Source organism: Cyphomyrmex costatus, unplaced genomic scaffold, assembly GCF_001594065.2.
Source record: "Cyphomyrmex costatus isolate MS0001 unplaced genomic scaffold, Ccosl1.0 scaffold330, whole genome shotgun sequence".
Taxonomy (NCBI): domain Eukaryota; kingdom Metazoa; phylum Arthropoda; class Insecta; order Hymenoptera; family Formicidae; genus Cyphomyrmex; species Cyphomyrmex costatus.
In genome coordinates this window covers 1,437,908-1,450,256 of record NW_017277451.1, presented here as the reverse complement: position 1 = coordinate 1,450,256, position 12,349 = coordinate 1,437,908, and the positions used below count along the sequence as shown (strand labels likewise).

At 37.8% G+C, this 12,349-nt stretch overlaps 1 protein-coding gene across 1 annotated transcript; it reads left to right on the top strand.

The window, feature by feature from the left end:
- Positions 1–909: 909 nt before the first annotated feature.
- f (espin protein forked) lies at positions 910–11,731 on the top strand. Its single transcript, XM_018542452.1, has 11 exons — positions 910–1,144; positions 1,762–2,035; positions 3,285–3,480; positions 4,420–4,598; positions 5,128–5,200; positions 6,468–6,607; positions 7,918–8,170; positions 9,269–9,621; positions 9,907–10,082; positions 10,405–10,595; positions 11,284–11,731. Exons 1-11 carry the CDS (start codon positions 1,058–1,060, stop codon positions 11,525–11,527), a joined length of 2,166 nt encoding a protein of 721 aa, XP_018397954.1. The 5' UTR covers positions 910–1,057; the 3' UTR covers positions 11,528–11,731.
- The last annotated feature ends 618 nt before the right edge of the window (positions 11,732–12,349 follow it).

Genomic DNA, 12,349 nt, shown 5'->3' with positions numbered 1-12,349 from the left:
AATTGTTGTAATAAACTTTTTTTTTAAACGGATTAATGCGGAACAATATTTATCGATGCTGCGCGTAACCGCCAATTAATTACGCTTTCTTTTTACAATCTCTCCGTATCGCTTCATTTAAATTATAATCATCATTCGTTGTGTTAAATTAATTTATTTATTATTGGAAGTAAAAATTAAAAATTAAAGATTCAAATGATTAAAAGTAAGAAATAAAATGAAAGGGCATAAACGCGTCAAAAATTATTGGTTATCACTTAAAGTACTTGAACTTTATGAAAGCATATAAAAAATAGTTCGATTCGCATTCTCCTTTGTTTATTTTTCATTAATATGTTTGTATTAATTTAACATAAAATTATTGTTTCTTGAAATTAAACAAAAGAAAAGATAATATTTTAATTTTATTGTATTCTCTTATTTTTTTTCTTAAGTTTTATTATCTATTTCAAATTCGCTCGAATAAAGAAAGATTCTTTTTCTTGACCTTCGTAAAAATTATATGGAAACGTTAATCGCAACTTGCGCGCTTCCACTTTCCTCCGCCTATTACGAACCGCTTACGTATGCAAGGTTACATATCTAAATAACCGCATCCTCCCGCAACAATAGTAGTGTTCTTGCGACGTTCGCCGAATCATCGACGTTTTTCTCCTTCTCCTACGAAATGAACTTTTCCGGTGAACGCAAACGAGGTCAATCCCAGACTGCGCAACCGTAATCGCTATTAAGCAACGGGGATTATCGCGAGTCCGTGGGCAAAGTGTTCGGCAAATGTAATCAATTGCGGTACATCGAAAATATAAACTAGAAAGAAACAGAGAGAAATGAGGGAGAAAGAGAAAGAGAGAAAGGAGGTTTTAGACGCTTCAGTTGCACGGTTCGCTCAATAAGGAAGAGGTGATCGTTTCAGACAGGTTTCATGATTAAGATCATTCCGGTTTAATAGCTATGCGAATAAAAGCCAATTACCGGCGAACAGTTCTAATTGCTCTTTGTTTGTTCCGACCTGCAGCAGGAAACTGGCAAGCCTCCACCTCCTAATGTCACCCCGAAGATGGCCAGGGATCGCGCCGGGTCGGACTACTCAGGCCACATGAGCGACACTACCACGTGCAGCTGCGTCGCGAGCTCTATCGACAAGGTAAGGCTTTATCGAATCACAGGTGGCGATTAAGTATCAAGTGAGGAGAAAGTGCGTATAAATGTACGAGAATCTTAAATTAAAAAAGAAAGGCATCGCAGATACCATCTCGAAAATTTCCTAATTGTACAGCGTTTGCTTTTCTTTTTTAAAATGTTAAGATAAGATTGGCTTCTAGATTATATGAACAAAATTTAAGAGATTTTGACTGTTTTTGTTTTGACTATTTTTATTCTTGAAAATTTATTGGAAAATATACATTTATACTCGATGAATAATAAAAGTTTGATAAAGATAAATAAAAGTTGTCGAAAAATGTACTGCAAATACTATAGTGTTACGATTGCCTTCGTAAATGTGTACGATTTAGTTTTCACGGCAAAAGTAACATTACATTACATTTTAAAAATGCAGGATTTGTACGTTTAACCGTGTAGTGGTGTTACATTTTTACACAAAAAACTAAATCACAAAATTTATTAGAATATACTGCAAATCCAAATGTATGACACATTTGGATTTGTAGCATACTTTCTGCTAAAATTTTCAAATTTTACGATGCAATTTGTTTCCTTTTCCATCTTACGTATTTAAGACGTTACTAAAACACGTTGCAGTGCTCGTTGCGCGGCTGCGGCATGTTCCAAGAGCCGTTCTTCCTGCATCCGCCGGGATCTCGGCCGCGGGACGGTATCTACATAAATCCTATGAGTGCATACATCGGCGAGCCGCCTAAGCCTAAGGACACAGCCGAGTCCTTTTACCTGCACAGCCCGCATGATCTCGTCTACACAAGGATCACGCGGCTATTTGGCGACGCCGAGAAGTCGCGGAACGGCGTCGCGGCGGAACAGCGCCATATGCCGGAGAGGAAAGACGAGACTCTGACTGGTAAGTAGCACGTCCCAGATACTTCATCGTTATATTATAACGCCCGCTACACACGGTGTCCGAAAAATATCACGCTGCTAATCGTTAAAAATGAAGGCGCTTCAACCGCATTATAGCAATAATTCGAATTTTATGGCAAATTATCAAAATATTATAAATTCATAAAAAAAAAAAAGAAACAAATGTTGATCATCTTGAATAGAATCTGATAATTCAAAATTTAGAATATTAAATACAAAAGTTTAAAGAAAAATGCCATAGAAAAATTCAAATTTAAGAAAATATTCCCCGTTAATCAAATTAGATGAGATAAATCAAAGTAATAATTCTAGGACACCCTGTGTACTCCGTCGATTCTCAACAACCGCTGTGGCTCCAGAACGACCTCGATTTACATGCGATATTTGGTATCATCAGTCTTTTCTGTCTCTCTTTTACTCTTCCTGACGAAATATTTGAAAAGTCTTATAGATCGAACAAGTGGAACAATCTACTTCCATTGACTTCATTCCATATATTATTGACGTATCAATTGGCATTAAATTAAAAAAAAATTATAGCATATATTTTCGCGTCAAACGTTAATTAATAAGTAAATATAAAAATCGCATGTAAATCGACATCTTGTGGGACTTGCTGTGTAAGAACGTAAATGTTAATTGTCCTTTTCATTTGTTTTACTTGGAAAACAAGTTTGATCATTTGTTTTACGAGTGACACAGTACGCGATAGAATGTTGCAAGATTGATCTGAAAGAAACAGAAATACTTGAGTAATTGTTAGGGAAGCGAAAAAACCACACACGTCGCGAACAACACGCGCGCTTCGCGAAACCGGGTTAAAGACTCGCGCGCGATTTACCGCAAATACCGTTAAGCCGTTACAGTGCAGCGGCTCTTAATGAGTAAGAGCAATAAAAACAGCGATCGACGGATCGAGCGAGTTCCAGCGAAACGCGTAAGAGTCGCCAATGCTGAATTAAAATAAACAAATGAAAATTGAAGTAAAAAAATTAATTTTCCATTTTTATAAAAATTTCGATTCCGGATTGTTATGGTCGTTATGGAGATTACAAGTTTCTACAAAGCAATTGCTATGCGGCAAACTACTTTTGTGATTCGCAAGTTTAAGCTTTGCGCCGCCAAAGTAATTTCTGAAGGACTTCTCGAGCGTGAAAGGCAGTTTTCGCGTAGAAGGCAGTTTTCTCGTCTGTGATGCGTAATATTCCGAGCGAGGCTTTGGCTTTCAGTGAAAGTGGACGTGCACATCAACAACGGCGGATTCGTCGGCCGGCCGCATCCCGGCAACGGACATGCGGCGCGCTCCGAGATCGCGAGGGAGTCCTCGGATCATGCTTACGAGCAGATCTGCGTGAGGCAGGAGGAAACGAGCAGCGTGAGCTCGTCATCGCGGAAAAAACCAGCGGACAATACCTCCGACAGCAGGTAATGCAATTTGAGTAAATTTGTCGCGAGTAAAATAAACAATTAAAGAGAGCTTATAGTCCAAAATATCTGATTCGTGTCCATTTCTACCAGTAGAGATTAACTTTAATCTCTAGTTCAGATTAATTTACTCTTTAATTTTTTTTAATTCTTAGAACTGAGAAAAGATAAAAAGTAAATTAAACCCAGATTAAATTTAGTCTATATTAGCACAAATGGCGTTAATGTCTTTAAATGGAAAACATTAATTTTTTGATTTTCTCAATTATAAACATCAATTTTCTTAAGTTAAAAAAAAAAGAATCATCGTTCTAAAGCTTTAAATTGAATTAATCGCTCCAAAAAATTACACGCGTTTCAAAACAGAGTAATATAAAAATAACATAAAAGTAGTAATACAAAAAATTTTTTAAATAGAGAATAATAATTTAAAATAAAATAAAATGTCTATAATAACATATGAATTATTTTTTCTGAAAAAAAGGTATAATTCATTTATTGTCGAACATTTTATTTTACAATAGTTGTTATGTAAATATTAAAATTTGTCCGGTGAGTATACATCGTTAATTGAAATAAATATTAAGTACTGAAATTATTCTCGCGATACCACGAATCACGTGTCAAGAAAAGAACTTTGATGAGCGCAGCACAACAAAATATCAAACACCGTAAAAACCACGAAGGTAAGCAATTTCGATATATCAACGTCTGGAACAGTGTATGATCGTCTTGCAATCGAAATTGACTCTATAATCATTAAAAGATGACCGTTCGTGAACATTACATTTGGAAAACACAACATCGTTTTACTATTTTTTTACACTCCTTTATCTCGTAGATAAGCAATTACGCGTCAGATATTTAATTACACGTAGATTAAACTCAATTCTCTCGATTCGTGGAACATCGATAGGAACAGTCTCTCTGACGTTTCAGTCGTTCTCGAAAAACCGACAGACGATACAGTCGATCCAGCAGCGCTAGCGAATCCTCGAACATGAGCAGCGAGGTCCATGGCCTTTCCTCGACGACGTCTACCCCGTCCTTGTCGCGACACAGCAGCAGCGAACGGATCGGCAAATCGGGGATCAAAACAAACGCGGAAACGCTACACGGTATATCAGAATAACTGAAAATGTCTGCAGGATGACCACAGTGTTGGTGATTAAGGGATGTATCGCGTATGCACAAATTATGAACCGTGACGAGTTATTATTAATGACTTTGAATAATTGGTGAAATCTTTCCAACTTTTTTTTTTACGTGCGAAATAAATCATACAAGAAGAACAAACCGTTTCCACAGGAGAGACTAAATGATCAGAATATATGTGTTATTTATAAAGATTATCAGAATATGTGTGTTATTTATAAAGATTGTGTAATTGTCTTTAACAATCATCCGAGGCAGCAAACAAAGAAGTGTTCTGTGTACACGTCCGTTTTGCCTTTGTTGTTATTATATCTAATTGCGAATTTGTATCTGGTGGAGTTGAAAACAACTTGCCTTTATCAATCAAGTTAATATCGACGCTGACAATTTTTCGCAACAAATGACAGAGCATTATGGCTATCCTGCAGAGTCTCAAATCAATACGATGAACAGCTGTGATTGACCGGTACGTGATTCTGTTTCGGTTCGCAGAGAGGAAGGAATCATCCAGCGCGCAAGTGGAAAGTGAAAAGGAGATCCGTATAAATGGCAACGGCGGACCTAGGTAAGTAAGTAGGGCGAATCGATGCCGGATCGAGATTTAAGCTAAAGTCGTACCAATCAAAGAAAGAAGAAAGCTTGATCGAAAGTCGATCAAGCGGCGGAGTTGGTCGCTACTTCGCGCGATACGACTCGCTTTGAGAAGATCATATAAATAGGATATGTCGTATTGTAAAGGTGAAAGATGATCGTTTTCTTGCTGGCGATCATTTCCGGTTGTTCGTATACCTATATCGAGAAAACGTGAATAATTATGACAGTTCAGCGCGGCGCGGCGGTTTAAATCTCACGACTTGCTCGGACTTGAGCAAATGGACTATTAGGTCGATTAGCATTCATCCTAGGAACAATGAAGATGTTAACCCCTGGAAACACGTTACAATAAATTCTAAGATTCTCTTAAAAAATCTTTGAATGGAGAAATTGCCTTCGAAATAAGATAGACGCACCTCCATCAATTTTATTACCTATAACTGTTTAGCTTTCCACATATTTTCGCTCGTCTTAATTTACTATCATTGTTGAAATTAGATGCACGTATCTATTGTTACAACTGTTCTTTATGATTCTTATCTTCATTCAAAATTGATGAGCGTTATCTAATCCCTTAATTATCTAACAGACAAGATTTTTATCATTATTATTTATCTTTATCAACATTGCCATCAGTTACTACAATAACACTATACTTTCACTTGTCTGTACGGAATGATAAAATTTACCTTCACTAATTTTCTGTAATTTTTCTCGTCAAAAGAATTATTTTACTTTTACTAGCATACATCGTCCCAACAATTAAAATTATTCATGGATTAAAATTTATTACATCTCAAATAATATAGATATATATTTCTTCACTAATATTATTTAACAATACATCTAACTGTGAATGTTTTGCAACCCGCTGGCTGAAAATATTATAAATCATATTTTCTATTTTGTGCAAACAAAATAAACATTTGCAACTCGCGAGATTTAATCAATTTCTAAAAATGGGTTTTTAAAAAAAAAAAGATGATCCTTAGAAGAAGACGAACATTATTATCTTAAGCCGTAATCACACTAGCGATTGCGCGATTGTGATTGACGATTGAGGATTATTTCGCAACAAATCAGAGCAAAGCAGTCACCGATTTTGCTTTGTTCCGATTGATTGAGAAATAACCCTCAATCGTCAATCACAATCGCGCAATCGCTAGTGTGATTACGGCTTTACGATATCTTTCAACGTCGTCAGATCGGAATCACACAAAATTTGTATAACTCTCCAGTCTCTCGAAACCACCGCCACCGCCACCGCCACCGCCGCCGGATGACGACGTGGTAGTCGTCCTGGTGAACACAAAGCCGAACGCAGATGCCGACAAAAAAGATGCGCGAGGAAGCAGCCAGGACGGAAGGATCGAATCCGGTGAGAAATTGCGTTCGACGCCCATTTCCTCTTCGATGTCCTTTCGCTCCCTTGCGAAATTACCGCGAGCGTGAAAGTTGCAACTCGACTTTGTGCAGAAATATACGCGCACGCATGTTCGCCTGACATTTTCAGCGTGCATTCACTGTGAAAAATGTATACAATCCAAACGAATTGGGCGTTTTCCTTCATATCTGTAACAATTTCAGCTTCAAAGGATCTCGGATTGAAGAAAAATTCGTTTCCGGCGAACGTTGAATAAACGCAGTCGCGTTCAATGAAATTATTAATATCTTTTAAATTACTTCACATCGGATATGAGAGGACACCCTCTTAATATACAGATAATAACCGTAACTTCACCTTATTCGTAACAATCGCGAAAAGAGATCGCGTCGCGCATGAGCGGTTTTATTGTCGGTCGATGTTTTACGACTACCGGTCAACGCGAGGACCGTTGTATTCTCAATTACTTCCTCGATAGATTCTACTTAATCGAACTATATCTTAAATGGCACTACTTACAGAACACCTCGCCAGATTCAGAGTTTGTCTACCTTCGTCTTTATGTTCGTTTAATGCGCTTCCGTATTTTATATATAATATAGGTAATAATTATCTCCACTATAATTAGTCAATTTTTGTCGGACAGAAAGATTAACTCTGAATTCGTTGTGATTCCTACCGGGTTACCAGGAAATAACTTCGTTATATTGTATATGCAACCCGTAATTTGCTGTTACCGTATTTTTATCACCGCACCGCGGTAATTGCCTCGGTGTTTCTCGGATAATCCTGTTACGTTCGTGCGGATTACGCTTACGATTTTCGGGGCACGTGTCTGACTCTTCGGATGCAAACGTGAAGGCAATTAGTCGAATCGACTATATACGACGACTGCAGCAATTACGGTTGAAATCGGGCAAAATTTATTCACAGATATGTTAATCAGCGCCGCGGGTTTTTAATTGGGCCGGTTCGCGATCGGATAAAGAGGAGAGGATTCCTCACCATCTGGATTTGGGCTGCACGCGCGTATACCTCAGCCTTTAATTAAACTGTTAGCGGATCATGTTCAGCGGAGGTGGCCTCACTTACTAGACCATAGCGCTCACCGGGCATATAATATACTTACCTAGATTTCACTTGCCCCTCGGTAACGATCGTCATCCAGTGCTATAGAGGATACAACGAGAACACCCTCTCCTTTCTTCTTACCTCTTTTACGTTATTCCACCTTCTCTATATCTCCTCTCTTCTATGTCTCCGTCTCTTTCGTTCTCTAACGCTGCTGGTCGGTCTCGGAACAGCGACCAACAAGTCCGACACATCATCCTCCGGCGAGCATCCGCAACAGCCGGAAGTGCCGGCTCCCGCCAGTGCGCCGGTGGACGCGGACGAAATTAAAGCGAGTCAGACGTCCCACCTGGTAAACAGGCACATGGTACTGCCGTTCATACCGCCAAAGTTCGCCAACGCGGACTCCAACACTCTGCTCAAGCCATCCGAGTACCTGAAAAGTATTTGCAAGGTGTCATCTAAAAACAGCCTGTCGAAGGCGAGGTCAGTGATCTTTTCTTATGCACAACGGTGTCTACTTTGATCTGTTTCGTGATCCTTTGCGCGTACGGTTCAGTGATCTTTTCTTATGCACAACGGTGTCTACTTTGATCTGTTTCGTGATCCTTTGCGCGTACAGTACCCGTTTCGCGATTGTCAGTCGATCCTAGAAGTGGCGAACATTCTTCATTATTTGTTTGAAAAAAAAAACAAAATTTAATTATTTGAAGATGCAAAACATATTCTAAGTGCATTTTGAGGATGTCTGGAATACGTGAACTAAATAAAGTATAGATAACAAAAGGCAAGAGAATTGTTTTGTGTGCTTTATTTATTTAAATTACTTAGAAAGTGGTGATTTAAAGTCGGCTTTAAGTGTCTATTTATAGTGTTTGTACGATTACTTAAACCATGCGCGCGCACCATTTTATGCAGACATGTTACGTGCAATTTAAATAACGAAAAGTGGTATACTGGTTTTTTTTTATCATTATTCTTCGTTAACTTCTACGGCTATTATTTATCAATGCAATCTTCGCGCACTTAAAATAATATCGACAATCACCTGCGTAATGATTATCGCTAAAGTTTACTTTACGATTGACATAACAGATGCTGTCAGTTAAAGCCTGTCAGTTATGCAGAGAAATGTAAACTCACGTGCAATGCATTTGACTTTCCGATTATACAGAAACGTGAGAAATCAATTTAATATGACTAATGTTCTTCTTCGTATGAGGAAGTACGTCTTACATGTGACAAAGCATTTCCCTTTTTTACTAAAGAAAAAAGTATTCCTTCTCGAAATAACGCTTCAAATATTTACTTAAAAATCATTTTCAAACAAATTAAAAAATTAATATATTCTGAAGTATTTAAAATATTTAAAATACATATTTTAATATGTGTGTTCTATTGATGTATTTATATAATATAATGTATATCTAAAATATATTTATATATACAGATACCAAACAAAATAAACACAATATGATTCTCTGATAGATAAAACAAATTTTATGCAAATAAACAAATTTATCTTCGAGCAGCGTCATTATTAAATTTTCTGCTCGCGTGACAATGCAAAAATCGCGCTCGCAGGTCAGTGGACAACTTGGACATCCAGAGCCGGAATACGGAGCAGGGTGAAGAGGAGGAGGCGGACGAGGAGGAGGGGGCGCAAAGGAGCAACGAGGAGACCAAGGGATCTCCTACGGGCCCCCCGCCGCCGCCTCTGTCTCCCTTGCAACAACGAGCACGAGGAGGAAATCAGGCCCCGGGTGCCACCAGCGCCGGTAACGAGACCGAAAGCTCCAAGAGCTCCCCGCAGCAACCATTAGCCACGATCAGCATCCAGGACCTCACGAGTATCCAACTACGGCGGACTAGCACGAAGATGAACGCCACCAAAACGTTCTCCGCTCCACCTCCTCGCAGCGTGTCCATGACTAACGGTAAGTTAGTCCGCGACACACATGCACGTACAATTTAACGCTTTTGCGCAAACTCGAGCGTAAGGATTCTGACTTCAATCTTACCGGAGAACTCCAGTTTATGTAACAATATTCTGTATTATTGACTATTATATAAGCGATCGTATATTTTTTTTTTTCCCTGAAATCGTTTCGTTACGTTTATGAATATTCCGCGAAATTTATTTACGATTACTTCGTTGTAAAACTTAAAAATAGAATCGCCGACAAATTCAAATGGTACATCGTTTTTTTTTTTTGGAGCAGTTTCGGAGCCGTTCTTCGTACAGAAGACAGACCTAATTGCCGAATTGAAGCGCACGAAGGATATACCCGGAATCAAAAAGCTAAAGGTGGAGAGGGCACAGGTCGAGAAGACTCAGGAGCAAAATCTCATGTCGGAAATTAGCAAAGCGTTTAATGTTACGAACTTTGTGGACCAAGTAAGAGCGTTTTACTTTTTAGAAATCCTTACAGAAGTCTAATACTGGCCAATTTAATAGATATCGAAAGGCAGTAATTAATTACTTAATTAAAGTACTACGAACGCAAAACAACATGCTTTTAATGTGCTTGAAATTAAATTTAGAGCGTATACTCCTTTTTAGAAAATCAGATTCTCTGTAAAAGGCAATACAACTCCATGCAACAAAAATAAAAAACGTTTAATCTTTCTAATGTCCTATTAAATGTTTTTCCCTTTTCTTTTTAATACTCTTATATAGTCCAGCTTAGAAATTCCGAATCATGGTTCTTTTTCAATAGATCCCCGAGAAGGACAGCTCCGGAAATGTAATACCAATCTGGAAGCGACAGATGCTGGCTCGAAAAGCTGCTGAACGTGCGAAAAAGGAGCTCGAGGAACAAATAGCGCGAGAGAACGAGGAGAGGCGCCAGAAGGCGATCCCTCCATGGAAGCGACAGCTTCTCGCTAAGAAGGACAACGAGGAAAAGAGGTAGATTAATGGATGTATCTGTATCAATCAATCATCAGTGCAATTGAATGCTAGTTCTCGGCGATTGGAGAAAGCCATATTTAGAATGGATTTTGCACTATATAGCGGAGAATGTTTTAACTACTCGTCATCGTATTTGAATTGTATCTTTCAAAAGAGATTCATCTCGTGCTATTTTACGAGATTGACTTCGCGTGTTTTTTTAATGTAAGCAGTCAAGACGGGGGGAGAGGAGGCTAAAGTAAGTGCTCCAATTATTACAAGCATTACAGTTGCCCCTTGTTGCAATTGGCTTCAAGTTCCTTCGTTTCGCGTTACATGCAAAATTACGCGATACGTATAATATTATGCATATTTTGTATGCGTATATTAAAAGATTAGCCTATCTAATTTAACGGCTGACACTCGGCGTTTCCAGATAGAGTGTCATTATTTAAAATATTAAAAATTTTTTCAAGTTTTTAAGTAAAGCAGAAGCGAAAATGTGCAAGGAAAAGAACATTTTATTTTTCTCGGTATCTTCTTACGCGCGTATTCCTTTTTGTTACTCTATTTCTTTTATTATTATATCAATCATTACAAAATATGATTTTATCAATTAATTTTTTTATTCCTTAATTAATAAAGCATTAATATAAAAATTTTCACGCGCAAAAATTCAAGCACCAAATTATCGGTTTGATTACAGACTGAATCAGACTCAGGTATCCGCATCGACGAGCACGTCAAAAATCGAGGCACCGTCGTCAAACTCGAAAAGGGACACCTCGCCGGCGGCGGCGCGGGCGTCATGCGTCATTAAGGAAGAAGAAAAACCCGAGGTCGACGAGAAACGAGACGATCCTACCAAGGACGATTCTGATGATGGTCAGATTATACCCTGGCGAGCGCAATTAAGGAAGACCAACAGCAAGCTTAATATTCTTGATTAATCACTGTGAACCGTTGTTTTATCTGTTTGTTTGAAAGAGACGTGCATGATGTAAGTATCGCGTTTAATCGTCAAACGTACGAGATTATGTACCATAAAATCTTTCCGAACTCAATAGGACTTGCGCAACACGGAAAAGTGCTAGAAACTTAGGAAAACACTTTTATCTCACTAGTTGAGATAATAAACGAACGTATAAGATAGTTCACGGAATCACAAAATGCGAAGCGTGTTCGATATTCTCTGAAACTAATATGTACTGATACTTTAAAAGAGTAAACAAATATTTTTATATGTTTCATAGGATGTCGTCACGAACTTTCTTCATAATTAACATTGTAACATCTTGTTCTTTATTTTTACGGAAATTATCTTGGAGCAAAGTTGAACTTAATTTCAAGATTGTAAGAATTCAGAAAAATAGAAAGCTTAAAGGTAATTTTCCTCAAATAAGAAGAGACAAGAAAAAACTTTTAACGATATAAAAACTAAAATATTGTTCGTAAAATATATAGTATTGTTTCATAAAATGCACCAGGAAAAACAATGCTGGAACTGCGAAAAACGTTAATTATCACGTGTCTTGAAATATATGTGCAGTACTTTGAATATACGTGCATACAAAAAAGTCTTGTAATTCGTTTGCATTGTAAAGTTTGAGATAGGCTATTCGTTTGTCCATTTATCACTACGAAGTTGATGAAATAGAAACATTTTATTCTTCATTTAAATTTTGTTTCTGGTTACTTTTATTAACTCAGCGTCGTTCTCTGAAATCGTTTATTTATTTCTTCAATTCGTTCATCGAATTGAACTCTTTAAC

Coding starts and splice junctions, on each gene's coding strand:
- f (XM_018542452.1), top strand. CDS start 1,058: ATGGCCAGGGATCGCGCCGGGTCGGACTACTCAGGCCACATGAGCGAC. Junction 10,083..10,404: donor TTACGAACTTTGTGGACCAA/GTAAGAGCGTTT, acceptor CTTTTTCAATAG/ATCCCCGAGAAGGACAGCTC. Junction 10,596..11,283: donor AAGGACAACGAGGAAAAGAG/GTAGATTAATGG, acceptor GTTTGATTACAG/ACTGAATCAGACTCAGGTAT.